This window comes from Equus asinus, chromosome 10, assembly GCF_041296235.1.
Source record: "Equus asinus isolate D_3611 breed Donkey chromosome 10, EquAss-T2T_v2, whole genome shotgun sequence".
Classification (NCBI taxonomy): Eukaryota; Metazoa; Chordata; class Mammalia; order Perissodactyla; family Equidae; genus Equus; species Equus asinus.
The window spans coordinates 31,114,007-31,141,970 of record NC_091799.1 but is presented as its reverse complement, the minus strand read 5'-3'; the positions used below and the strand labels follow the sequence as shown (position 1 = coordinate 31,141,970).

The following is a 27,964-nucleotide window of genomic DNA, read 5'->3' as shown; positions in this document are numbered from 1 at the left end:
AAAGCCATTTGCCTGAGGTCCCATAGCCAAAACTGGCTGGCTCAGGATTTGAACTGAGGTCACACTCCAGGCTTAAGCTCCACTAGCATTGCCTCTGGTAAGGTTTCTCCGAGGAGTCAGCTTTCCTCATAGGAAAACCACCAAAGGGTTACTAAACATATTTTACAATTAAATACTGTTAAAAGTCTCTCATCCTCCAGGAAACTCCTCCCACAAAAACGGATGGATGAAATGGACAGACAATACACACAAATAGAAATACCAATAAAAAAAAGTTGCCCACCCTAGTAATCAAAGAAATACAAATTAAAATTACAACTGTGTACTGCCCTTTGCTTATCAGATTGGAAAAGATTTTTAAAAGAATGGCTACATTAAAAGCCTGGGGCATAATTTCTTTAATTTACCCCTAATTTGTTGCTATCATGTCTACAGGATGGACTTTCCGATTTTTAACTCAACCTGTGTTAAGCTTCGCTCGGTTTATAACATCGAGCAATAAACATGTTTATGGTAATTGCCAAGTCAAGTGCAAAGCAGTAAGGGGCCAAACTGAATGCAGGTGGGAGGTAGCCCGACCGCACTTTTTACTCTGGCCCCGCGGCGCGGTTGGCCTCGGGACCTGGGGCCAGGCGGCAACTCCGGGCAGTGGGCGCGCCCCAGGCCACCCGGAGCTGGGCGCAGCGTGGGAACTACAACTCCCAGGAACCCGTGCGCCCGCCTCGCCCGAACCACGTGACCGCGCGGGCCGCGGTCGCGATCCGGCGGCGGTAGAACCCACTCGGAGTCAGGAGACCCGAGCGAGAAGCTGCGGTCCCGGCGCTCGCCATGGAGGTGAGTCCGGGCGCCGCCGAGAGAAGCGGGTGTGGGGTGAGCGGCCGGGACGGGGCCTTCGAGCAGCCGTCCGGGCACCCCGAGGTGCCTGCCCGCCGCCCCTGGCCGGGGGCTGGTGAGGGGGTGTGTTGGCAGCATTTTCAACAGCTGGAACAGGGTTGGGGGGACATGGGAGGTAGAGCTGGCGGTGACTTTGGGGGCTTTCTTTTTATTTGTCCCTCTTGCTGGGAGTCAGTCCGGCTAGACGAGCAATTATTGAGCACCTGCGGTGGCGCAGCTGAGCGCGGGGGCGCGGTGGGTGAAAACAGAGGAGTCCGGGGGTCCGCAGCCCTGGGCGCAGTGACATGGGGCAGGTTCCGGGAAGGCTCCCAGGAAGAGGAAGCCCCGGTGCGTTTCAGCCTGCCGCCGGGCGCTCACACACCGAGCACACGCCCCCGGCCGGTTCCCTGCCTTGGCAAGTTCGTGGTCTGATTCTTTTTGGGGAAAAGAACCAGACCCTGCTACTTTCCATCCTCCCTACACTTGGGGCAGAATATAGCGTTTCAGAGAAACTGTTTTTCTTGGTAGAGTTCACCTGGGCGGGAGAAACACTGGATGAGTGTTTCATCAAGGATGAGTGATCTTGACAGCTTGCAAGACTCTCTGGTCTTTGAAGAAATCATACCATTTTCTTCATCTCACGAAGAATGTCATAGAGTTTAAGATGCGGGAAGCCGATACATAAGGTCATTAGTCAAACGCCCAGCCGGCATCCTGCCTGTTCTCTAAAAAGGAAAACAGATGGAAAGAGCTTGTGAAAAGTTCCTCAGCCACAGGACCGGGCGGGACTTTAATCTTCCCCTAAACTGTGGTTTATAAGTGAGGGAGCTTTTCTCAAAGTTTCAGTAAACCCAAATGAGAAAGTAAGAAGAAAACAAGTCCCAGGATTGCTCTCTTCTTCACCACGGCCCCTCCCTACCCAGGGTGGGGCTCCAAATAGCACAGATAAGTTAAACTCAGCTGCTGGAGGCTGCAATATATCCTAAGTGGGGAGACAAGATGAGAGCTGCTCCCCTTGCATATCTGACCACAGGGCCCTTTCACCGAAAGCTGCAGCCCCGAGTCAGGCTGTGCTGGTTTGAATCTTTTTCTCCAGTGAGTTTTTGTTGCTCCCAGGCCCTCACCCCCCCAGTGAGGTGGAACTGGACACTCTGTGTGGGCACTCCCAGCTTGGAACACACTGGCCTGTCTGTCTTGCCCAAGCTGCCTCCTGCTCCTCCTGTTTCAGCAGTCCTAGCCACCTGCTTCCCTGGCTGGGTTAGGTGTCCCCAGCACCCCCCAGGAGACGTCCCCCATGCCTCCCTCTCACTGACTGCGTATACCTTGTTGTAATGATCTGGTCACTTCCCTCTCCTCTAATAGGTGGTTAGAGGGCCAAGGACTTATCTCACTCATCTCTGTATCTCCAGCATCTGCCCCCTAGCACAACCAAAGTAAATATTGGTTGAATGAATTCTGTTGTTTTGTGGGTGTTCAGGTCTACAACAAAAGCTGTTTGGGGCCCTTGAGAGAGCTGGCCCAGGCCCAAGGATGAGAGAAGGAACCCAGTTATGGAACCTCTCTGATTAATAAGCCATCGGGGACATTCCAATCATGCCAGCTGCTTTATCGAGTGAACTCACAGGAGTAATGGCGAAACACGCCTCCTCGGGCACCACTGAGATGGTGCTGGAGGCTTCTGCTGACATTGAAGGAGAGCAACTCTGGTGTAAATGGAGTTTCACAGGATTGTTTGTACCTGTTTGCTTTTGCATATCAATCTTTTGTGAACATTTGGCATGTCAAGAGAGATATTTTTGAAATCTTAAAGGATATCTCTGGAGAGCAGGACTCAAAATTACTTTTGCTTTCTTTTTGGTCCTGTTTCAGTTTTTGACATTAAGCAAGTACCACTTTCATATAGGGAAATAAAAATCTCTTTTTAAATTCTTCAACATGGTTTTTAAATGCCTGCTGAGGTTTCCATTGTCTTCCTATGAGGTCTTGGACAAATCCCTTCCCCTCGTGGGACTCCTTTTCTGGAGGCTGAAGTTGGATCAGATCAGTGTTTTTCCACTGAGTTTCCGCAGAGCGCAGACCTCTTCCCTCGCCCCGCCCCCAGCTCTGTCTTTTGTTGGTTGGTTTTGTGAGGAAGACTGGCCCTGAGCTATTGGCCCTGTTGCCAATCCTCCTCTTTTTGCTTGAAGAAGATTGACACTGAACTAACATCTATGCTCATCTTCCTCTGTTTTATGTGAGACACCACCACAGTGTGGCTTGATGAGTAGTGCTAGGTCTGCGCCCGAGATCCCAACCCACAAACCCTGGGCCACTAAAGCAGAGCACACAAACCTAACCACTACACCACTGGGCCAGCCCCAAGAACCCTGTCTTTTATACACTGGAGTTACAAGGAAGATTTTATTTGCCAATGTTCCCTGGCAAAAAAGTTGAAACCCAGGGGACTAAAAACTCTCTGAGAAAATAAGTAAGTCCTGGGGATGTAATGTACAGCATGGTGGCTGTAGTTAGTAATACTGTATTGTGGGGCTGGCCCTGTGACCGAGGGGTTGAGTTCACGTGCTCTGCTTCGGTGGCCCAGGGTTTCACCATTTCGGATCCCGGGAGCAGATATGGCACTGCTCATCAAGCCATGCTGAGGTGGCGTCCCATATGCCACAACTAGAAGGACCCACAACTAAAAATACACAACTATGTACTGGGGGGCTTTGGAGAGAAAAAGGAAAAATAAAATCTTTAAATAATAATAATAATACAGTATTGTATATTCGAAAGTTGCTAAGAGAGTAGATCTTAAAAGTTCTCATCACAAGAGAAAAAATTTGTCACTATGTGTGGTGACGGACTTAACTAGACATTGTGGTGATCATTTGGCCACATATACATATATCGAATCATGATGTACACCTAAAAATAATATGTCAGTTATATCTCGATAAAAAAACTCTTTGAGGACACTTCTAGTTCTGACGTTTGAGGCTTCTAATACTTGGCTGTTGTCTTAGAAGACAAAGGTTTCCACAAGCTGATCCCAGCTCAGCCACAATCTTAGCTGGGCAAGCACTGGCTGTGTTTGCAAAGCTGCTGCTGCTGCTGGCTGAGGTCTTACCTGCTGGCGAGGGTGACCTTCTCTTCCCTGAGAGGCTGAACTAACTGATCCGTCTGGCTTTAATCTTGCCAAACGCAGTCAGTAAGCCTGGACTGGGCCTTCAGAACCGCCATCCAGTCCCCGTCTTGTCCTCCTTTCTTGGTGATCGAGGGCCAGCACAGTAAGCTGGAATGCTCAGGGCTTTGCCTTCCAACTAGACCTGGGGTTGAATCCTAGCTCTGCCAACTTAACTAGCTTTGTGACCTTCAGCAAATTATTTAACTTTTCTGAGCCTAGTTTCCCCATTTTTCCTTCCTGTGAGATGGGCCTAATTGTCCCTGTGACGCAGAAGACTGTTGTGAAATGAGATCACATGTGAAAAGCCCTTGATGCCACCCCGGACACAGGGTGGACCAGGCGTCTTTGAAAGAGCGTTCAGACAGGTGCTGCGTGGTCATTGCTTCTGCCTTCATTCTTTCTGTAAGGCTCTGAGCTCCTCGAGGGCAGAGACGTTAACCTGTGTCCATAATGCTGGGCACAGAATTGGGCTCAGCAAATGTTTCGTGAATGAGTGAAGAGAAGTAGAGTACGGATTAAAGACAGCTGCTCCTGGGCTCCTCTGTGATAAACGCTGCTGGAGCGGAGTGGCTGGGGCCCTGGGGGAAGAAGGGGCAGTCATTCCCCAGTCTAGTGCTTCTCCATTGGGTTTGGAGGGCATGGAGGGGACATCTCAGCATGACCTGAGAGCATGTGATCTGGTTGGCCCAGTAAACATGGGCACCCTCCACACCTCATTTCCACCCGGAGCAGGGCCAGCTCCATTATAGCTCTGTTGCTGACCCACTGTGGGACCTGGCAAGTCTCTGCCCTCTCTTGCCTGGGTTGGTCCTAATGACCACTTATGGCTCTTCCAACACCTAAGTCCAGTGACCCCATTTTTCTGGGCCTTTAGAGGAGGCTGCTGGAGAGCATTTAGGACTATGACTTCGACTGCCCTAAGCCCGCTGTGATGCACGTTCCCTTCTCTTTCAGATGCATTTCATCTTCTCAGATAAGGTGGTGCTTCTGTTTGATTTCTGGAGTGTCCACAGTCCTGCAGGTAAGAACCAGAAAGCCCAGACTTGCCGCTTGGGGACCCTTGTAGCTCCAGGCAGTGGAGAACCTGGCTTCTGCTCTGTGGACATTTAAGTGAGCCTGACTCCTCTTGCACAAACATTGAGCAGGAACTTTGCATTTATAATTCCATCTGCAACCACTGCCCTTCAGACAGCAAAGTGCTCCATTCTCTCACTGATCCTCACAAAGGCCCAGAGAGAGGCCAGAGATGCAGCTTTTCCCTCTATTACAGGGGAAGGAACTGAAGCCCAGAGAGGGGAAGAGACTCATCCAGGGTCATACAGCGAGTAAGCCTCAGAGCCGGAACTAGAGTAAGGCCTCCTGTTGCCTCCTAGCACCTCCCTCATCCAGGGTTCAGTGTCCAGCATCAGCGCAGAAGCCCCGTGCAGCTGCTGCAGCCTTGGACCTCAAATGAGACACCAATTTGAAAGAGTAGAGAATTCCTTTGACTTGAAAAGGCAGAGTTGGACACTACTTCATGATGGAGTTATGTTTTGACTTCAGTAACTGCAGCTGCCAAGTAGTCTGGCAACGGCCCAAATGCCCATCACTGCGGGTGCTGATCAAATAAATTGTGATCATTCCTACAATGGGTTACCATTCCAGTAATCTATTGAGGAGTAAACCTAATGGCTTGAAACAGCAGCAGTCACTTTATTATTCTTTCTCAAGGCTCTGAGTTGGCTGGGCTCGGCTAAGCGGTCCTCACTCAGAGTCTCTCATGCAGGTCTAGTCAGACGGGGGCTGGAACTGGAGTCATCGTGGAGACCTCCTCACTCTCACGTCTACTGGCTGATGCTGGTTGTTAGCTAGGACCTCAGCAGGGGTTGTTGGCCGAACACCTGCATATGGCATCTCCCGTGGCCTGGGCTTCCTAGGGACAGGGTGGCTGGGTTCCAAGAGCGAGTGAGTGTGCCAAGAGAAGAAGGTGGAAATGCATGGAATTGTTAAGACCTAGCCTTGGAAGTCACAGAGCATCACTTCCACCCTTATTGGTTGAGGCAGTCACCAAGGTCGTCTCAGGTTAAAGGGGAAGGGACATGGACCTGACCACTTGATGGCAGGAGTGTCACCATTGTAAGAAGAGCATGTGGAGTGGGAAATGGCAAGGTGGCCATCTTCGGAAAATATAATCTACCAGAGACTGTGAAGCCACAGAAATAAGATAGATCTGTGTGAACTAAGGGGAACCCACATACGAGGAACAGTTGGAGGATGATGTCAGATGCAGAAAAGGATGCTCTCTTCTGCTGTCATTTAGACAAGTAAAGGCTTCTATATATACATTGAGCATCCCTGGAAGGCTACACAGGAAATGCTAACAGAAGCTACTCTGGCAGGGGGTGGGGGGACTGGGGTTTGGGGAGGCTGGGCTGGGAAGATGACTGACTTTTCACTGTCCACCCTTTTGGGCTGTTTGATTTTATACCATGTGTGTGCAATTGCCTGTAATTTTTTTTAAATTAGCAACCCTAGGGTGGTATTTCTTTCTTTCTTTTTTTTTTTATTAAGATTATGATAGATTACAACCTTGTGAGATTTCAGTTGTACATTATTGTTAGTAATGTTGTGGGTACACCACTTCACCCTTTGTGCCCTCCCCCCACCCCCCCCCCTTTTCCCTGGTAACCACTGATCGGTTCTCCATGTATATATGTTAACTTCCACCTATAAGTGGGGTCACATAGAGTTTGTCTTTCTCTGTCTGGCTTATTTCGCTTAACATAATACCCTCAAGGTCCATCCATGTTGATGCGAATGGAACAATTTGGTCCTTTTTTATGGCTGAGTAGTATTCCATTGTGTATATATACCATATCTTCTTTATCCACTCGTCAGTTTCTGGGCATTTAGGTTGCTTCCACGTCTTGGCTATTGTAAATAGTGCTGCGATGAACATAGGGGTGCATGGGATTCTTGGGATTGCTGATTTCAGGTTCTTAGGATAGATACCCAGTAGTGGGATAGCTGGGTCATAGGGTATTTCTATTTTTAACTTTTTGAGAACTCTCCATACTGTTTTCCATAGTGGCTGCACTAGTTTGCATTCCCACCAACAGTGTATGAGGGTTCCTTTTTCTCCACAGCCTCTCCAACATTTGTCACTTTTGGTTTTGGATATTTTTGCCAATCTAATGGGTGTAAGGTGATATCTTAGTGTAGTTTTGATTTGCATTTCCCTGATGATTAGCGATGATGAACATCTTTTCATGTGTCTCTTGGCCATACTTATATCTTCTTTGGAGAAATGTCTGTTCATGTCCTCTGCCCATTTTTTGATCGGGTTGTTTGTTTTTTTGTTGTTAAGCTGTGTGAGTTCTTTGTATATTATGGATATTAATCCTTTGTCGGATAAGTAGCTTGTAAATATTTTTTCCCAATTAGTGGGCTGTTTTTTTGTTTCAATCCTGTTTTCCCTTGCTTTGAAGAAACTCTTTAGTCTGATGAAGTCCCATTTGTTTATTCTTTCTATTGTTTCCCTCATCTGAGGAGTTATAGTGTCCGAAAAGCTTCTTTTGAAACTGATGTCAGAGTGTACTACCTATATTCTCTTCTAGAAGACTTATTGTTTCAGGCCTAATCTTTAAATCTTTGATCCATTTTGAGTTTATTTTTGTGAATGGTGAAAAAGAATGGTCGATTTTCATTCTTTTGCATGTGGCTGTCCAGTTTTCCCAGCACCATTTGTTGAAGAGACTTTCTTTTCTCCATTGCAGGCCCTCAGCTCCTTTGTCGAAGATTAGCTGTCCATAGATGTGTGATTTTATCTCTGGGCTTTCAATTCTGTTCCATTGATCTGTGGACCTGTTTTTGTACCAGTACCATGCTGTTTTGATCACTGTAGCTTTGTAGTATGTTTTGAAATCGGGGCTTGTGATGCCTCCGGCTTTGTTTTTCTTACTCAGGATTGCTTTAGCAATTCGCGGTCTTTTGCTGCCCCAAATGAATTTTAGGATTCTTTGTTCAATTTCTGTAAAGAATGTCCTTGGGATTCTGATTGGGATAGCATTGAATCTGTAGATTGCTTTAGGTAGTATGAACATTTTAACTATGTTTATTCTTCCAATCCATGTGCATGGAATGTCTTTCCATCTCTTTATGTCGCCGTCAATTTCTTTCAAGAAAGGCTTGTAGTTTTCATTGTATAAATCTTTCACTTCCTTGGTTAAATTTATCCCAAGGTATTTTATTCTTTTCGTTGCGATTGTGAATGGGATTGAGTTCTTGAGTTCTTTTTCTGTTGGTTCATTGTTAGTGTGTAGAAATGCTACTGATTTATGTATGTTGATTTTATACCCTGCAACTTTGCTGTAGCTGTTGATTGTTTCTAATAGTTTTCCTATGGATTCTTTGGGGTTTTCTATATATAAGATCATGTTGTCTGCAAGCAGCGAGAGTTTTACTTCTTCATTGCCTATTTGGATTCCTTTTATTTCTTTTTCCTGCCAAATTGCTCTGGCCAACACCTCCAGTACTATGTTGAATAGGATTGATGAAAGTGAGCACCCTTGTCTTGTTCCTGTCCTCAGAGGGATGGCTTTCAGTTTTTGTCCATTGAGTATGATGTTGGCTGTGGGTTTGTCATATATGGCCTTTATTATGTTGAGGTACTTTCCTTCTATACCCATTTTATTGAGGGTTTTTATCATAAATGGGTGTTGGATCTTGTCGAATGCCTTCTCTGCATCTATTGAGATGATCATGTGGTTTTTGTTTCTCATTTTGTTAATGTAGTGTATCATGTTGATTGACTTGTGGATGTTGAACCATCCCTGTGTCCCTGGTATAAATCCCACCTGATCATGGTGTATAATCTTTTTGATGTATTGCTGTATTTGGTTTGCCAGAATTTTGTTGAGAATTTTTGCATCTATGTTCATCAGTGATATCGGCCTGTAGTTCTCCTTCTTTGTGTTGTCCTGGTTTGGGGATCAGAGTGATGTTGGCTTCACAGAATGTGTTTGGGAGTACTCCATCTTCCTTAGTTTTCTGGAATAGTTTGAGAAGGATAGGTATTAAATCTTCTTTGAATGTTTGGTAGAATTCTCCAGAGAAGCCGTCTGGTCCTGGACTCTTATTTTTGGGGAGGTTTTTGATTACTGTTTCTATTTCTTTACTTGTGATTGGCCTATTCAGATTCTCCATTTCTTCCTGGTTCAGTTTGGGGAGGTTGTAAGAGTCCAGGAATTTGTCCATTTCTTCTAGGTTGTTCAATTTGTTGGCATATAGTTTTTCGTAGTATTCTCTTATGATCCCTTGTATTTCTTTGGTATCTGTTGTGATTTCTCCTCTCTCATTCCTAATTTTATTTATTTGAGATTTCTCTCTTCTTTTCTTGGTGAGTCTGGCCAAGGGTTTGTCGATTTTGTTAATTTTTTCGAAGAACCAACTCTTTGTTTCATTTTAGTTTCAATATCGTTTATTTCTGCTCTTATTTTTATTATTTCCCTCCTTCTACTGACTGTGGGCTTCGTTTGTTCTTCTTTTTCTAATTCTGTTAGGTGTCATTTGAGGTTGCTTATGTGAGCTTTTTCTTGTTTAGTGAGGTGAGCCTGTATTGTGATGAATTTCCCTCTTAGGACTGCTTTTGCTGCATCCCAAATGATTTGGTATGACGTGTTCTCATTTTCATTTGTCTCCAGATAATATTTGATTTCTTCTTTAATTTCTTCAATAATCCATTGTTTGTTCAGTAGCGTGTTGTTTAGTCTCCACATTTTTGCACCTTTCTCTGCTTTATTCTTGTAGTTGATTTCTAGTTTCACAGCATTGTGATCAGAAAAGATGCTTGATATTATTTCAACTCTCCTGTATTTATTGATGCTAGCTTTGTTTCCCAAAATATGGTCTATTCTTGAGAATGTTCCATGCGCACTTGAGAAGAATGTGTAGCCTGCTGTTTTTGGATGAAGTGTTCTATATATATCTATTAAGTCCATCTGGTCTAATTTTTCATTTAATTCTATAATTTCCTTGTTGATTTTCTGTCTGGATGTTCTATCCATTGGTGTTAATGGGGTGTTGAGGTCCCCTACTATTATAGTATTGTTGTTGATGTCTTCTTTTAGTTCTGTTAAGAGTTGCTTTACAAATTTTGGTGCTCCTGTGTTGGGTGCGTATATATTTATAAGTGTTATGTCTTCTTGGTGGAGAGTCCCTTTTATCATTATATACTGTCCCTGTTTGTCTTTCTTTACCTGTTTTGCTTTGAAGTCTACTTTGTCTGATATTAGTATAGCGACATCTGCTTTCTTTTGTTCATTATTAGCTTGGAGTATTGTCTTCCATCCCTTCACTCTGAGTCTGTGTTTGTCTTTGGGGCTGAGGTGTGTTTCCTGGAGGCAGCATATTGTTGGGTCTTGTTCTTTGATCCATCCTGCCACTCTGTGTCTTTTGATGGGAGAGTTCAATCTATTTACATTTAGAGTGATTATTGAAATGTGGGGGGCCTACCGCTGTCATTTTATGTCTTGTTTTCCAGTTCTCTTCAATTTCCTTTGTTTCTTGTCCCATGGTTTAGTCTGTTCTGATGGAGAGCTGCTACTCTCTGTTGTTGTCCTTCTACTTATCTCCTTTGCTCTTGGTTTTGTAGTCCCTTTCCTTTTTTTTGATTTTTCAGGAATGAGGGTTTTCCTGAGCATTTCTTGAAGAGGAGGTTTGGTGGCAATGAACTCCCTTAATTTTTGTTTATCTGGGAAAGTTTTTATTTCTCCATCGTATTTGAAGGATATTTTCGCTGGGTAGAGGATTCGCGGCTGCAGGTTTTTGTCCTTCAGATTTTTTAACATATCATTCCACTCTCTTCTAGCCTGTAAAGTTTCTGCTGAGAAATCTGCTGAAAGCCTGATGGGGGTTCCTTTGTAGGTTAATTTCTTCTGCCTGGCTGCCCTTAGTATTCTCTCCTTGTCGTTGACTTTTGCTAGCTTCACTACTATATGTCTTGGGGTTGGTCTACTTGCATTGATAAAGTTTGGAGATCTATTGGCTTCTGTCACATGAAGTTCCATCTCTCTCCCCAGGTTTGGGAAGTTCTCAGCCATTATTTCTTTGAATAGGCTTTCTGCCCCCTTCTCCCTCTCTTCTCCCTCTGGTATACTTATAATCCTTAGGTTGCATCTCCTAATTGTGTCAGATAATTCTCGGAGAGTTTCTTCATTTCTTTTTAGTCTTAGCTCTCTCTCCTCCTCTGCCTGCAGCATTTCTATATTCCTATCTTCCAAATTGCTAATTCTTTCCTCCATATTATTGGCCCTACTGTTCAGTGCGTCTAGATTTTTCTTAATCTCCTCTATTGTGTTCTTCATTTCCAGTATTTCTGTTTGGTCCTTCTTTATAGTATCGAACTCTTTTGTGACATAGCTCCTGAACTCGTTGAGTTGTCTATCTGAATTCTCTTTTAACTCATTCAGTTTTTTAATGATGGCTGTTTTGAAGTCATCATCATTTAGGTTGTATATTTCATTGTCTTTGGGATTGTTTTCTGTGTGTTTATCATTTTCCTTCTGTTCTGGAGATTTAATGTATTTTTTCATATTGCTTGATGGTGTAGATTTGTGCCTCCGCATAGAGATAGAGTTTAGTTACTGCTTCCACTTGTTTCTACTGGTGTGGTGGGGGGACAGCTGTTTATACTGCTCCAACCAGGAACCCTATCAGTTGTTGCTAACTGGGCCTGGGCCCCTCCACGCAGTCACAGTGATCCTGTGGGTTCCCTCTTCAGCTGTGGAGGCCCTCACAGGGGGGCTTCAGACTGCTGGTGCCTACTGTTGCAGACCACCTAGACGTGCTCCCTCCTTAGGTTCTGCAGCGGTGTTATGGGCTTTCCCAGCGGCCAAGGGCAGGATCACTTATATTTGCAGCTCTGTCACTGTCGGCGCCCACAAAATCTCGTTTGTCCACTATGGGTCACAGCAGAGCTATGGGCATTTTCTACCGTCTGTGGTTAGCTCGCCTAGGTATGCTACTTTTGTCCCAGGGTCTTCCAGCCTTGTGGTTGCCGGATGGGTGCTCTCTACTAGTGCTGTGCAGAGGCTTTCGCTGAGGCTTCTGTGAGACTGTAGAGTTTCCCCCTGGGCCACAGAGCCAGGTCACTGGAACTCCACCCAGCCCCAGTCCTCTCCCCCAGGATCTCAGAGAGCCCACTGCCCTGTCTGGGGGATATCCGGATACCTTGAGTTCAGTGGCAGCTGGTTGGTTGCTGCCCTGCCTGGGAGTCTCCTCTTTGGGACCCTCCCTGTGTTGTGGATGCTGGGTGGGGCCTCTCCGATAATGGCTGGTAAAGACTCTGCCTGCTGCCGAGACGGAACTCTAGAGTTTCTCCCTTGGGCCGTGTAGCCAGCCGCTGGATCTCCACCCAGCCCCGGTCCTCTCCCAGGAGATCTCCGGTGGTCCCGAGCCCCTCCTGGGCGAAAGCCCAGTCAGTGGAGCCGGCGGTGGCAGCTGGCGGGCCGCCGCGCCATTTGGGAGAGCCCCCAGGCATTGTGGAGGCTGGGCGGGACCTCTCCGCTAATGGCGGGTAGGGGTTTTCCCCACCGCCTTTGGTGTGTAACTCTGTAGCTTCCCTCTGGGCTCAGGTGTAATTGCGGGGGGCTTAGGTAGGGCTCTGTTCAACTGTTTGCAGTCGCTCCTCTGGTGTGCGCTCCCTCCTGCCCTTGGCATGTGGCGATGTTCTGGGGGCATCCGCTGGAAGAAAGCCGCCCGCAAGCTCTAGGCTGTTTGGGGGTCGGGGTCGGAGAGTTTTCACCTATCCCCACCTCCTCCTGGAGGGAAGTCCGTCCGCCTTCCAATGTATAGCATTGTAGGTCTCTCCGACGTCCTGAGATGCTATATAGATATCCTTTGTCAAGCGATGAATGTCCAATTAGTTGTAGATTTGAAGGGGGAGAGACAAAGAAGTCTGCTCACGCCGCCATCTTGGATCTTCCCCCCCCATTTCTTTCTTTTTTTAAGATTAGCACCTGAGCCAACATCTGTTGCCAATCTTTTATTTATTTTTTTAAATTTTTTACTTCTTCTCCCCAAAGTCCCCCAGTACATAGTTGTATATTCTACTTGTAGGTCTCTCTGGTTGTGCTATGTGGGATGTCTGCTCAGCATAGCCTGATGAGCGGTGCCATGTCCGTGTAATTTTATATTTTAAAAACCTACATCTTGGGGCCGACCCTGTGGCCGAGTGGTTAAGTTCACACGCTCCACTTTGGCAGCCCGGGGTTTCACTGGTTCAAATCCTGGGTGCGGACATGGCACCGCTTGTCGGGCCATGCTGAGGCGGCGTCCCACATGCCACAACTGGAAGGACCCACAACTAAAAGTACGCAACTATGTACTGGGGGCTTTGGGGAGAAAAAGGAAAAATAAAATCTTAAACCCAAAAAACCTGCATCTTTTACAGATGATTTGCACCTGGGAGCCCAATGAAACACTCTAGCTAGGCCATTTAGTATCCCTCTACTTGTAAAATGGAAGTAGCAATTAGTAGTTAATTTTACAAAGCAGCTTTAGTAAGGGCTTAATGTTTTCTGTAAAACAACTTAATGTTTTTTTCCACTATTATAAAACTAATACACACAGTAGAAACTTTGGAAAATTAGGCGAGAAGAAAATAAAAACCTCCTGCATCCTAATTTGCTGAGATAATTATGATTCCTTTGCTGTATCGCCTTCCTTCCAGACTTTTCTGTGTACATACTTGCTTCTCTGCCCATCTTGCTATATATGCTCTTCCCTTAAGGAGTTGTGACAGAGGTTTGTGCCACCTGCTGGGGGAACAGCTGGGGGCGCTAGTGTATGGCTTCTTCCCCCTCAGCCCCTGGCTTCTTCAGGTGTCTTCTCTTCCTGATCTGAAAGCCACACCCCAGTAGGCCAACCCTACCGAGAAAGGGCTGGAGGGGGAAAGAGACAGTGAAGAAGTTCTGAGCCCAACAAGGGTGGAGAAGATGCCCACGCACAAGGGGGGGCGGGGCAGAGGAGGGGGAGGGAATGGATTCAGAGAGAATGGGTGGGGGTGCTCTTCTCCCACCTGTGCCAGGTCCCAGGGGGAGCTGCAGAAGAGGAGCAGAGCTGGCCTGGCCAGGTCCCTGCAGCTCAGCTTCCTTTGACAGGCATGGCCTTTTCGGTGTTGGTGGTCCTGCTCCTGGCTGTGTTGTATGAAAGCATCAAGGTTGGCAAAGCCAAGCTGCTCCACCAGGCTCTGGTGAGCCTGTCCATCCCCACCAGCCAGCAGCTCATCGAAGAGATGGACCAGGATTCTTCAGGCTCAGACTCACCTCCAGTGAGCAAAACCCGCCTCAGGTAACAGGCATGGGGTGTGGAGAATGGGCGGAGGGCTCACATTCACCGAGAGGTCGGCTGGGCCCATAGGGCATTGGCCCCACTTCACAGAGAGGAAAGAGGAAAGTGAGGCCCAGGGAAGGACCAGGACTTGCCTAAGTGCTTACAGTCAGTAAGTAGTGAAGGGAACTAGAGCTCCGGCCTTCTGGCGCCCAGACCAGGGCTCTCTATGAACAGCCACTGGGAGGCTCAGCTCTCAGAACTCTGGTACCAGCCTCAGTCTAGCAACAGGGCTGTCCACCCAGCCTACCCCCAGACCCACCAGGCTTCCTTAGGTAACTAAGGCTTCAAACCCAGCATGGGACCTGCAGCTGTCCCTACACAAGTGATAAGAATTGCTGTCAGGAATGTATCCAACCTGGGGGGCACGGGGGGGGGGGGGGGCAGCCTCTTCTCTCCTTTCTTCCCTTCCCATTCCGATAGGACAACCATTTAGGGTCCCAGTTCTGCCTGCTCTCCAGCTGTGCTTAATGAGCCTGCCTGCTCCTTACATGGGTGTCTCAAATATTCACAACCCCCCTGCAAGGGCAGTATTCTTATTCCTGTTTTACTAATGAGGAAATTTAAGTTGAGAGAGGTTCAGACATCAGTGCTAAGCCACAGTTAGTAAGTGGCAGAGCTAGGAAGTGATCTATCCCCAAAGTCCGTGTTCTTTCCATTGTAATACTGCCTCCCACAGTAGATTCAGGAAAAAAAAAAACTACCTTACTGATGATTTTGTATTATCCCTGTCAGACATGATGGATTATATATATCATCATTTTCCCTTTTCCCCAGGATGCCAGGAAGCTCAGAGCTAAAGTGATTATTCTAGGCTCCTGGTACAAGTCCCTTTCTCCTCTCTATCAATGGTTTCTGATATGTCTCTTTAAAAAGCAGTCTCTTCTGGGTCAAACATACAAATTATAAATAAGCTGGTCCTGTAACTGAGCTGTTCCTCCTACTTCCTGACACCAACTCCTGGCTTCCAGCTCCTTCCCATTAACTTGGCTCTCCTTTTATCTAGGTGGTTTTTGTGTCACTTTGGCCAGTCGCTAATCCATGTTGTTCAGGTGGTCATTGGCTACTTCATCATGCTGGCTGTCATGTCCTACAACACCTGGATTTTCCTCGGTGTGGTGCTGGGCTCGGCTGTGGGCTACTACCTAGCCTACCCGCTTTTCAGCATGGTTTAGCCGGTAAGGGCTGTGCAGGCACCGAAGGCTGGAGAGAGCTGGGGCTCCCTCTTCCAGACATTGAACTTCCAGTCCCACGTCTCCATTTTCTTCTGACGGCTGTTCCTCGTCTCACTCCCAGCTTCTGGAAACTTGCAGCTGACGCCAGCACTTGATCCCTGGAGTTCAGAGGCCATTGCACCTACCTCTCTCCTCAGCCAGCCAGCCCAGGCCTCATCTTCTTGTGCCTTAAGAAGGCTGCTGTGACCAGAGGGAGAATGGAGAGAACAGAACCTGAGGGCACGGTTGCTGAGGCCGTGATGACTTATCTCTGTGACTCAAAACTTAAGAATTCCTGGAGCCAGTCCTGACGGCCTAGCGTGTTAAGTTCAGCGCGCTCCGCCTTGGTGGCCTGGGTTCAGTTCGAGGGTACAGAACCACACTATGGTCTGTCAGTAGCCATGTTGTGGCAGCAGCTCACATGGGAGAATTAGGACTTACAACTATATACAACTACGTCCTGGGGCTTTGGGGGCGTGGGGGAGGAAGACTGGCAACAGATGATAGTGACGGGTGAATCTTCCCTTGCAAAAACAAACCAAACTTAAGAATTCCCAAAGATCTACAAGACAGGGAGGTGGGTTCTGGGTGATGAGGAGCATGGAAGCTGGCTCCCCTCTGCTCTCCCGATCAGTGCCTTATCTAGAGGAGCATCTTCTATTGGACTTCCTGACCTCTTCTGTCTTTGGGGCCAGAGACAAAGCTGACTCCTTTTTCTTACCCATCTGCCTTTGGAACACATGAAGATTGTCTCTTCTGGGATCGTGTTGACAAACTAAAATTTCTCATTTTTCCTACTGAACTCCTGCTTGGCAATTTTGCACATTAATACAGAACAAAGTTTTTTTCGTTTTTTGGGTTTTGTTGTTTTTTTGAGGAAGATTAGCCCTGAGCTAACTGCTGCCAATCCTCTTTTCGCTGAGGAAGACTGGCCCTGAGCTAACATCCGTGCCCATCTTCCTCTACTTTATATGTGGGACGCCTACCACAGTACGGCATGCCAAGTGGTGCCATGTCCGCACCTGGGATCCGAACTGGTGAACCCCGGGCCGCCAAGAAGCGGAACATGTGCATTTAACCGCTGTGCCACCGGGCCAGCCCCCAGAACAAAGTTTTTAGTGAAATGATTTCATTGTATTCATGATGGATGGCAGCATCTGCTCGGACCTGTTCCCCTTTCTTAGGGGAAAGGAAGTAGCAGCAGAGTGAAGGCAGAGAAGCAGGACTGTTTTCAAGGCTCCTGACTTATCCTCTGGACGGAGCAAGCTCTTGCCATCAGACTGCACTGCCTGCGGGAGGAAGAGAGTCTAATGGCTTTAGGTGTCTGGGGGCTCGTTATGGCCTAATGCCCACTTTTATCCTGATCCTCCTCCTGCGCAGAATAGAGAACTGCACTGAATAATAGTTAATACTTAATGTTCTCTATTAACTTACTGCTCACACGTAACAGTCTGGTGGGGAAATGCGATTCATTCATTTAAATCCCGAGTAAGCCTCGGGGGTATTGACTAAAGATGCCATAAGCAGTCAAACCAAAGCATTCCGTTTGTAGAGTTAGAGGGGACGCTCCAGATATTTGAATCTCTTCACTTGATAGGAAAGGAAACAGACCCAGGGAGAGAACGTCGCTGCTGTATACTGTAACGTCTGTGTTCAAGTACCTCACGGGATAGAGGAAAGATGGTCTTAAGTTTTGGGAATTAAAAGAAAAATATCTTTTAATAAATATATATTTTTAAGCAATGTGTGACCATACTTTTGTTTCTCCTCATTTGAGCAGCGAGCACACATAGCCCTTACAACTGCAGAATTGAGTATGGCGAATGGAGCTGGTGGTGCTGGCTGTCGGGCTGTCTAAGGACTGAGTCTGTCCATCCGCTATGAAGATGACAACTCTGCTCAGGGAAACCCAGCCCTGAAATGCTGAGCCCACAGGCAGACACCCCACAAGGCCAGCTTGGTCAACAGTCATTCTTTTGTTCATAACAAATGTTGACCAGGTACCTCCTACGAGAAAAGTGACTGTCACGTGGATTAGAAACACCCATGTTGGCAGGATTATTAGTACCGTCCCTCCCTGAGGGCAGAAGCAAAAATACATCAAAGCCACTTTTTAATTTACAATAACTGTCACAGAAAGTACAGTATGTGACACCTTCAGGATTGATCAGTGCATTCTCCCCACATATGCAGGGAATTGGAAAGCTGCTCTGTCACAACAGGTGGGAAGACTTCCCAGGTCCAGTGTAGTCTTGCTGATGGAGCCTCACTCATCCATTTCTATGTCCTGACCAGCTAAGGCTCCCTCCCCTGGGGCACTCAGATGAGTATCTCCATGGGTGATCCACAACCTCTTCAATTTGATACGGTCTCTTTACATGTGTAATACATTTGAGGCTTTTATAGTAGAGAGGGCTTTTAAAAGATCTGTGCTCTAGAGAGAGGCTTATATGGTTAGATGCAGGAGGCATTTCAACATTCTTCAGAGCCAAGTCACAAGAGGTGGCGTTTTCTCCACTTAAATTTTTTTTCAATTGAACAAACACCTCTGTAGTCCTGTTGATGTGCCAGGCAGTGTTCTAAGCACTTTACAATATTAATGCATTTAATCCCCACAACAAAGTAGAAACTACTTTTGTCCTTGTCTTAGAGATGAGGAAGCTGAGGCACAGAGAAGTTAAAGAAAGTCACCCAGCTAATAAGTGGCAGAGCTGGACAGTCGGGCTGCCTTTGTACATGGGGATAAGAGTGACTTCTGCAGGGGTTGCTGGAGATGAGACAGTGTGTGTAAACTGCTGAACAACAGTGCCATTTGTCACACAACAAAATCCAGTAAATGCTAGTTCTTGCTGCCTCCCAGCCCCACATATGGGAGACAGGCTCAAAGCTGTCATCACAAAGATGATGTCAGGCCAGATGAAGTGGAATTTGGGTTCTTATAAACATTTAAAATCAGGAAACATTTTTATTAAATGATTCTACTTTTTGAAGACTAGTTGCATGGTCTTTGGAAGATCCCAGAATAAGTAAAATGATCATGAATATTTTTCTCACTACTGTTCTCCTCACCAGTCCTGGGCCCAAGTTCAGAGGGAATGGAAGCTGCTCTCTAAGTGAAGAATCTTTAGGTGCCATGATGGATGACAGTGGAATGCAGGGACCCTTCCACCTTCTCTGCAGGCTTCCTAGGGTATAGAACCAAGTCTGCATGAGTGAGTGGATGACAGAACTGGTCCTCAGACAACCACAATGCCCTGAGCCTTAATGCGGCTGAGATGAGCTAGGATAGCAAAGTGGTGACTTTCTTTGAACACCTAAAGTTCCAGGGTTAGGTACCAAAGGGAATATGTCACACTGCTTTTATGCATGTTAACTGACCCACATCTGTTACAACTCCTACCCTTAGTTCCCAGAGAGGAGCACAGACAGCCCTTAGAACCAAATTCAGTTTCTCCCCAACAGCTTGAGCCAAGTGTCAATAAAGACATTTATTTTAGTTAATTTCAAATATTCATTGACCTCTTGTATCAGATTTAAGGCAAAGAAAAGATACATGTCCCAGGATTGCAGGCAAGGCTGTTAACTGAACCGGGGTTTAGATGATATAATCCATCCTTGGTTCCACCAGGGACACCTCACCCCAGGTGACAGGTCCTGCTGCTGGGGCAGAGTTGAGCACTGGGAGGCAGATCAGTTTGAGAGTTAGTGAAAAGAAGAAAACGCTGGGAGGAGGGCAGACTCTTGTAGGTGGCCAGCTGGAGGGGAACCTACCAGCCCTTCCTCCAAATTGAGGTGGGACCGCGGTCGCCTGCTGAAATGACAAGCCCAGCGTTCTGAAGACAGGCTCATCGTCCTCTTCACTCGGCCGGGCGGGGGCTCCAAAGCTGGCTAACTCAGATATCTGAACTCCTGTCCTCAGAATGCTCACCTTCACCTCACCCTGGGGCTCGTCTAGACCCAGGGCTGGCTGTGCAAAGTCATGCTTAGGGAAGGGGTGGTAGAGAAGCCTTTGCACCAGTTTCCTGGGTCTTCATCCCAGCCAGTCAATGTCATCGTCATCATCATCATCTCCAAAAAGGGGTGTTGGGGGCGGGCGTCCCTTCATGCTCTGACAAAACAGGAAAGAGTAGTCAGTCCTCTCTTGTCCCCGCACCAATAGACTTCCCACCTCGGCAAGGTGAGGTGAGCCAACATCTCTTCCCGGCTCCAGGTTGGAAAGGAGGGTGTTGGTTAGGGTTTTACTGAAAGGACTAAGCCTGAGGCCAGCAAACCTAGGCTTCCAGAAAAAGCTGAGACGAGCCTGCAGAGAAGGGAGGCAATCTTTCAACACAGACAAGAAGACCAACTCTGTTTGGCTGATTTTGTCATTTATTTGTGAAGCACATGTATTGATTTGACAGGCTTCCTCTCATGCGATAACTTACAGATTCCGTGTGCGGAAGGAAGGGTCGAAGGGGAGAGATGGGAGTAAGAGAAAGAAACAGAGAAGCAGAGCAGCCCTAAGGGAGGAGGATGCAGGAAGATGAAGGGAGGTTGAAGAATACAGTCACATTTGAAAAAACACTTGGTGTGGCCTAAAAGTGGCCTGTCTGGCTCTGGACGTGGCCCCACCATTTGAGAGAGTCGAACTGAGAGGCTTGATTACATTACCAAGTGGAGAATCCCAAGAGATGAAGAAAGCCCAGGAACACAGGGCCACAGCCTCCCACACCCCTGGTCTCACTGGCCCCTCCCTCGCCCTCCAACCTGGTAGGGGGATAAGGGGGATTAACAGGCCACGGAGGAGACGCTCCTCGCTTTTCATGATTTCAGCCCCTAGCCTTTTTCTTCTGGACTGGCAGGGCACAGGTCCCATGGGGGTAGCGGGGCTGATGCTGGAGATGCGCACACACTCAGTATTCTCTACGAAGGTGCTTTTGCCCTGTGAGTTACTCTGGCTCAGGATGAGTATGCACAAGGCTGGCCAAATGGAAGGCAGAGTGACACTCAGAGGTCCCTAGGCTAACCCCATCTCCACCACCGACCAACAGACCTGTATCTCTCTCTGGGTATCGTTAAGTGATCTCTAAACTCTGACAGCACAGGATTTTAAAATGTGGTTTGCTGTTTCTGTTTTGTTCCGGCTAAGGTTCTGGCTCTACATTTACCAGCTATATAACTTTGACCCAGCTATATAACCTTGGGTATGTTATTTAACCTCCCTGAGCCTCAGTCCTCTTTTCTATAAAATGGGATAAAAGTACCTACCTCACAGGGTTACTAGAGGATTAAATGAGAATCTCTGTGAAGTAGTTTTCAGAGTACCCAAGAAATAGAAGTTAACTTCATGGTAAGAGTATTAATACCAATAATATACTGCTAATTTAAAAATTCCAACTATATTTAGGGCAGTCACTTGGGATACTCAATTGGTTTTTCTGATCTTTTTTTTCTCTTTGAGGAAGATTAGCCCTGAGCTAACATCTGCCACCAATCTTCCTCTTTTTTGCTGAGGAAGACTGGCCCTGAGCTAACATCTGTGCCCATCCTTCTCCACTTTATATGTGGGACACCTGCCACAGCACGGCCCAATAAGCAGTGCCATGTCCGCACCCGGGATCCGAACCAGCAAACCCTGGGCCGCAGAAGTGGAATGTGCAAATTCAACCACTGTGCCACTGGGCCAGCCCCTTTGTTCTTTGTTCTTAAGTGCAGAATTCATATTCAGAATTCTCAAATGAAAATTTAATTCTTGGGAAGGCTAACAGGAAGAACTGGTGCACTTTCCCCAGAGGAACAGAGGCAAGAGGGGACGGTCTGGTACACACAAGCTGGATCCCAGTTCTGTCACTGCCTCTTCCCCAAGGTTTTGGCAAAAGGCAAACCTACTCTGGTTAACACATGAGAGGACAGAATTTGCCCCTATTCACCTCATATTTCTGTCCTTGGGGACAGACTGAGCCTGAAGCTGATCTGTGCTCTCCACCAACGTTTCACTCTAGTGCAATTCCCATCACAGCAGTCGAATGCCCCAGTGACAGCCAGGAATGCTTTAACTTCGCACAATGGGGAAGGGCAGGTGCAAGAACTGGGGTCTGATCCAGGCAGCGACTCGCCCTCCTGGCCTTCACTCTGGAGCTTTGTAAAGCGAGGTGATGCTATCAGCCCTTAACTCATTTTCTGCCCTGGCACATTGTGATGACAAAACAAGACAGCAGGTTGGAAAGCAGGCCGAGGAAGCAGAGATTGCTCAGAAACAGGTGGCCTTAGTAGGAGCCTGGGTTTTAGGCCTGGCTCCGCCATGAACTCCCTCTGTGGCTTTAGGCAAATCATCCTCCTGAGGCTCAGTCTGTCTGTGAATAAGGATGCCAGACAAGATCCTCAAAGTCCTTTCCAACTCTAAAATATAAATAATATCCTAGTGGATCTGAGGAAAGCTGAGGCTTTAGCAGCCAAATTTTCTTCACTTTAAGTGGAAATAATTCCTGTGTGGACAGAGATTATGACCCCTTTTCAAGAATAAAGTGGTATCTGACCATCCCCACTCTGCTTACCGAGCTGCCCCCTCCCAGCCCCAAGCCTGCTCCCACAGGGCCCTGCACACAGCGCCCAGGGAGTGGGCCACCAACAGACTCCATGTCTCTTCTCAGAGCCAGTGGGGAAGGGTCCCCAGGTGGTGGCAAGAGGACTCGGCAGCGCCTGGGATTTCCTTACCACCTCGTCTTCATCCTCCTCCTCGGGCTGTGCTTTGGGTCTCAGAACTTTCAGAGTTGCCCCTTTAAACAGTTCATCGTCTTCATCCCCAGAGAGACTGAAAAATCAAGAAGATCAAGTCAGAAAATGTTGTTCCTGCTCCAGGCCACAGTGCCCACAGGCTCTGGGGTGAGAGGCCAAGAGCTGTGGTAACCACCAGGAGATCCCATCTCTTCACTGGCCTCCCAGTGCTCGGGACTCCCTCCATGACCTGCAGCCAGAGCGAGCTTGTAAGGCTAACTAATCAGACCGCATCGCTCTTCTGCTTAAATCCCTTTTATAGCTTCTCGTTGTACATAAAGTCCAAACTGCTAACAGTGACACAAAATCTCACGTGAATTGGTCCCTACGGAGTTTTTCGACCTCAGCTTAACACCACTCTCCTCCTATTTACTGTCCCTCTTTTAGCTCCTTGATTGTGTCACGTCCCCTCCTTCTGCAGGGCCTCTGCACATGCTGTCCTTGCTTTCTGCCATCTCTCCCTCCCACTGTTGGCAGGGAAGGCTCCTTTCCAGCCTCAGGTTTCAGTTTAAACGTGACCTTCTCAGAATCCTTCCCTAACCACTCAAAGTAGAACAACTCCCCCTTTATTCTCTATTATACATCCTGTTTTGTTTTGTTTTTTAAGCACTTATCATATTTTTATAGTATATAAGTATTTGTCCTCCCCACTAGACTATAAGCTCCTTAACTCAGGAACCAACTCTGCCTTGCCTACCACACTATCATGGGGCCTACCACAGAACCTGTGACATAGTAGGTATTGTTGAATAAATACACAAATGAAGGAATGAATAAGTGAACCAGTGAGTCAAGTCAGTTTCTGAGGATGAGTTGCCAGCCCTGGAAAAACCAGAGACAACCTCCACACAGCCACCTTGTTCCTGAAACTCTGCTCCGGGGCACATACCTGGAATGCTGGGTACAGGGGGCTGCTCCTGCAGCTGGAGAACCTGCCTCTGGGTTCGATAACTCCTTGGAGGGACCAGCAGAGCTAGTGACAGCCTCCTCTTTCTTGAGTTCTGGAGGCTGAGGCTCTCCTCCTGGACTTTCAGGCCCTAAGGCCAGTGGGTTCCCCTTCTCGGGGTCTGAAGTCAGGGACAGTCTCGGGGAGCTTTCTTGCTCCACAACACAGGGATTTCCCAATGGGCTGGCAGCAAGTGTTTCCTCACACTCAGAGTCCACAGTTACAGGGCCCGGAGGCTTCGGGGGAATTGAAGTCGGGGGCCCCAGAGCTCTTTGGGAGGGGATGCAAGCCAGTTCCGGTGGGAGGGAATCACCCTTCATCTCCGAGAGCGCCTCTGCTTCTGAGGGCTCCCCTTCTCTTCTCTGTATATCATCCTGGGGACAAGAGAGGGCCTGAGGAGGCAATTGGACAGCTCCCTCGACTGCATGCTCTGACGACTCCATGGAGGACTCCCGCCTCTCCCTATTCAGGGCTGCTTGAGACAGTCCAGAACTGGCTGAGACTGACTGCTCCTGGGAAGGTCCTGGAGGCCGCTCCTCTCCTCCTTCCTCTTCTTCATGGCTGCTCTCTCCCTTCTCTCGCTCGTGCTGGTTTAACAGCTGAAGAGTCACCATCTGCTCAAAAGCCAAGGAAGAGGAGATGGTCACTGACAGGAAAACAGCAGCCACTCCTAGCCCTTCAGTCCTTACTGACACAACTGGTCATCTAGTTCAAATGACTGCTTCTTCCTCTCATCAGAGACTGCCCATATCTGTCCAGATAAAAGTCATTCCAGGCATCCCAATTACTGATGAACTGTCATGAATAATTTTTTATTGATGATCCCTTAGAAGGTACTTAGCAACAAGATACCCATTTCAATGCATCAAGCAACCACTGGCTGTACCTTGATTGTATGCATGATGGTTCCCAGAATGGTCCTGCCATCGTAAGATTCCTCCAGTTCAAATTCTCCCCGCAAGTCATGGAATACCTGGTTCATGATCTTCTTGACCTGCATGAAGATGTGGGGAGAGAAAACAGTATCAAAATGCAAGCTGCCAAAATTAAGTGGTAAGGGATGCATGTAAATTCCAGAGAGGGGTCTGCAAGGCTTGAATGAAGCCACTTAGAACTCTGCAGAGGAACACAGCTGGCCATGAACCTCTGAGACACTGCAGGCTGTCACTGTGGAGAGGACAATGTTAAATAATGAGCAGCACTTGACAGGAGGGCCATCAAGGACAGGAAAGCTGTGGTACATGTGCCCAGGGCTGCATTTATTGATGCCTCCCTCCCACCGCGACCACCATTAGAGCTGCCATGGGCTAGGAGATGCTGGGCACACTGCCCACTCCTCTCCCGTGATGTAGAGGCACTTCCCACATCTGCCACAACCTCAGGATAGGGCCCTTTGGGGTTTGACGCCAAAGTGACAGGTTCCAAAGGGTTAATTTTTACTTAAGTCAGACAAGTATTATCTGTATTGCTCAAGTTAAGAAAAAAGTTATCAACACAACAAACTGGCCACATTCTTTCTGAATACCTGACATGCACATTCAATCTCTTGAGATGACACGTTTTTCTGCTTCTTCAAAATACCAGCTCACCTTCTCTGAGGGGTCAGAAGCAGCAGCTTTAACCCCAGACATCTGGGACTTGTTCTTCTCCAGGTCCCTGAGGTGGTGTTCGTTTTGCTCTGTCAGGGCTGTGACTTGGGCCTGGAGGGCTGAGCACTGCAAAATGAACAGATGTGGCTATGCCCTCGGGAACCTGGACTAGAGGTGAAAGTCAGGAACCCCAGGGCGAGGAGAACCATCTAAGAATCATGTGTTAACCTCACAGGGGTTTGCTGCTGTCCACACCAGCCACCCCCACTCCAGGCCTGCTGACTCAGAACATTCTATTTCCTCATCACTCAGTCTCAACTCACAACTTCTCCTCCACTTTCCCAACAAGGCCATTTGCCTCATTCCTAATCAGGTCAAGAATAAAATGAAAAAAGAGGGGTATAACTCTATTCACATAGCGATATGAACACTGGACATGAGAAACAACCTATTCACTTCTAAGACTGCCTGCCTCATCTCTGAATCACAGATTTTCAGCTGGCTACTTGAAGGAGAAAATGACCTCCAGATATGGGGACTTTCACAGCATGGCCCTAAGCCATCTCCTGTCTCTCTCGTCTTATGCCAGATGGCCCACCATCCCCACGCTCCATCCCATCGGTGCCTTTGCCCAGGATTATCTGCCGCCTTCTCCACCTGACCAAAGCTGCTTGTCCTTCTTTGCTCTGCTTCCCTATGCACTTCCTCTTCTGGGCCTCACAGCACTTAATGCTTCTCTTTCTTTCTCTCTCTCCCCCTTTCTTGACTGTGAGGTTCCTGAGGGCAAAGTTCTTTATAAACCCTTCTCCTAACACAGTGCCTGGAACACAACTGGCACACAATAAGTATTTGCTTAACATATGAAGGATCAAATAATAATGGAAAACATGTTCCAGAAAACTATGCTGCTTTTTCTTTTTCTAGGTCACTGACCTGTCAGCCCAAACAAGTATGGGAAAGATTACCGAAGAACTAAGAGCTGAACAAGTCTGGTTTTGTTTTCAAGCTATTAACATCTTTTAGGTTCAAAAGGATCTGCAAGACTCAAACAACCTGTTTGCCTCAAATTAACTGGGCTGCCTATGCCCTCTGGCCCAGGAAAACACCTACCTTTTCCTGCAGCTGGAGCAGCTTCTGCTGGTTGGCATCTCTCTGCGCACACACCTCCTGGTACTGCTGCAGGTGTTCATCCTTGGCGGAGGCCAACAGATGTTCACACTTCGCTTCCCACTGGGTCTGGAGCTCAGCCTGTACTAGAGACAGCTGCCAAGAGAGAGTAATCACCATACCTGGGGGATCCAGTCACTCCTAGGGAAGCCCATCTTTTATAAGGCAAAAAAAAGTAAGCTAACAGCCCAGATTTAACAGGGAAACAACCGTCTGAAAGACCTTGATTACTTTGAAAGATACTCCAATCAGATAAAGGTGTGACTGTCCAGACAGTCCCTAGAGGGCAGGGCAATAATGTCATCATACTTTTCAGGGTCCGGCCCTCAGCTTCATAGGTTCAGAAGAAACGTTCCTGTCAAAATTCCCAGAGGTGATCAAACTGAGAGAACCAATTCACTCTAATTAAACATACAAACATGAATTTATGAACTTACAAGGAGGAAGGCTGCTGTCAAATGGACGAGATCCGGCTGTATCCTGACACTCTCCCTGGTTTACCTGCCTGATTACCTAAATAAATCTCTTCTTTTCAAGGATGATAATGTGCCTGAAGGATGGTGTCTGGTGGTTGACGACACTGGCCTTATCATGTTTGGAATTCTTCCCCCCCCGCCATGTTTTACTTATATAAGTAAATTTTCACTAAGCTTTAAAAAAGGAAAGAACATTCTCCATTTGACATCTGGCTTATCTGCATATATCTGGATTGCCTTCTTCCACCTTTCTCCAAAGTGAGAGCATCAACTATGAGAAATGTCAGCCTAAAGAATAAGGAAGCAACTAGAAGCTTTTCTGAGTCCGTCCTGGCTTCCTTTTATTTCCAAAGTGCTTCAGTTTTCCATTACCTGCTCTGCGGTGGCCTGGTCTGTGGACACCCGAGCCTTTTTCAAGAGCTGTCGAAGTTTGTCCAATTCCTCCTGGTAGGACTTGCGAATTTCGTCTATCTCCTCTTCAGCCTGACAGCGCTCTTGAGCCGACTTCTTTTTCCTTTCTGAGAGGTTCTTAGGAACAAGAGAACCATCATCAGCTCTAGCTGTTTTATAGAGGATAAATGAGATGGTGGTGGTGGTGGCAGTTAACCTCAGAGTCCTTATTACATTTTTAAAAACAACTCAATTTTTAGTTTAATTTTCCCTATACATTTAACATTGTTGGCTACCGGGTGAGAAAAATTGTGACAAGAAGAAGGGAAACAAGAAGAGTTTTATCTACCATTCTATTAAGAGATGGGGAACATCTGAACAGTGGTGAGGAACAGGGAAGTGGATGGACACCCTGCTGGTAGGAAAATAAATGGATATTCTCTCTTTGGACGGCAGTTTGGCAGTCCTGTGAAAGGACTTTCAAAATACGCAAACCCAGAAATTCGACAAATTATAATTTATCTTAAGGAAGCAATAAATCATCTTTATAAAGATTGTGTGTTACACATAGTGGTCACTGCAGTGGTATCTATAAGAATGAGATACAGAAAACAGCCAAAAAATCAGAAGGAATGGGTTTTTAAAAACCTAATAAAATCATGGAAGAAACTGGAAATGCAGACCAAGATTTATCCCCTAAAAAAGTGCTAAGCCAAAAGTGCTTTACTAGAGGGTTTTACTGAAACCTCAGAAAATTATTTGTTCTTTTCATAGTTAACCGTTCCAGAACATATAAAAAGAAAGAAATAGTCCCACTTTGTTCAATGGGGCTAGTATTACTCTGATATTAAAATTTTAACACAACAAAAGATACTACACATAAAGTTAAACAGCAAATGAGAAAAATATTTGTAACATCTATCACTGACAAAGGATTAATATCCTTAATAGCGTTTACAAATCAAACTAATATTACAATAGGAAAGAGGGCAAAGGACATTAAAGAGAGAATTCACAGAAAA

At 46.9% G+C, this 27,964-nt stretch overlaps 2 protein-coding genes across 3 annotated transcripts in view; one reads left to right on the top strand and one right to left on the bottom strand.

Annotated features, from left to right (window-relative positions):
* Nucleotides 1-721: 721 nt before the first annotated feature.
* Nucleotides 722-17,364, top strand: SLC31A2 (solute carrier family 31 member 2). Its single transcript, XM_014827988.3, has 4 exons — nucleotides 722-834; nucleotides 4,994-5,060; nucleotides 14,179-14,368; nucleotides 15,414-17,364. Exons 1-4 carry the CDS (start codon nucleotides 829-831, stop codon nucleotides 15,580-15,582), a joined length of 432 nt encoding a protein of 143 aa, XP_014683474.1. The 5' UTR covers nucleotides 722-828; the 3' UTR covers nucleotides 15,583-17,364.
* Nucleotides 17,365-19,089: 1,725 nt separating this feature from the next.
* Nucleotides 19,090-27,964, bottom strand: part of FKBP15 (FKBP prolyl isomerase family member 15) — a 53,201-nt gene continuing 44,326 nt past the window's right edge. For both annotated transcript variants that reach the window (XM_014827983.3, XM_070518959.1), the window contains exons 22-28: nucleotides 26,925-27,080; nucleotides 26,020-26,172; nucleotides 24,910-25,035; nucleotides 24,207-24,314; nucleotides 23,264-23,934; nucleotides 22,315-22,411; nucleotides 19,090-19,729 (exon numbers count right to left, since the gene is read on the bottom strand). In XM_014827983.3, the coding sequence (XP_014683469.2) occupies nucleotides 19,652-19,729; nucleotides 22,315-22,411; nucleotides 23,264-23,934; nucleotides 24,207-24,314; nucleotides 24,910-25,035; nucleotides 26,020-26,172; nucleotides 26,925-27,080 (1,389 nt within the window). In that variant the 3' untranslated portion in view covers nucleotides 19,090-19,651. The remainder of the gene's footprint in view (nucleotides 19,730-22,314; nucleotides 22,412-23,263; nucleotides 23,935-24,206; nucleotides 24,315-24,909; nucleotides 25,036-26,019; nucleotides 26,173-26,924; nucleotides 27,081-27,964) is intronic.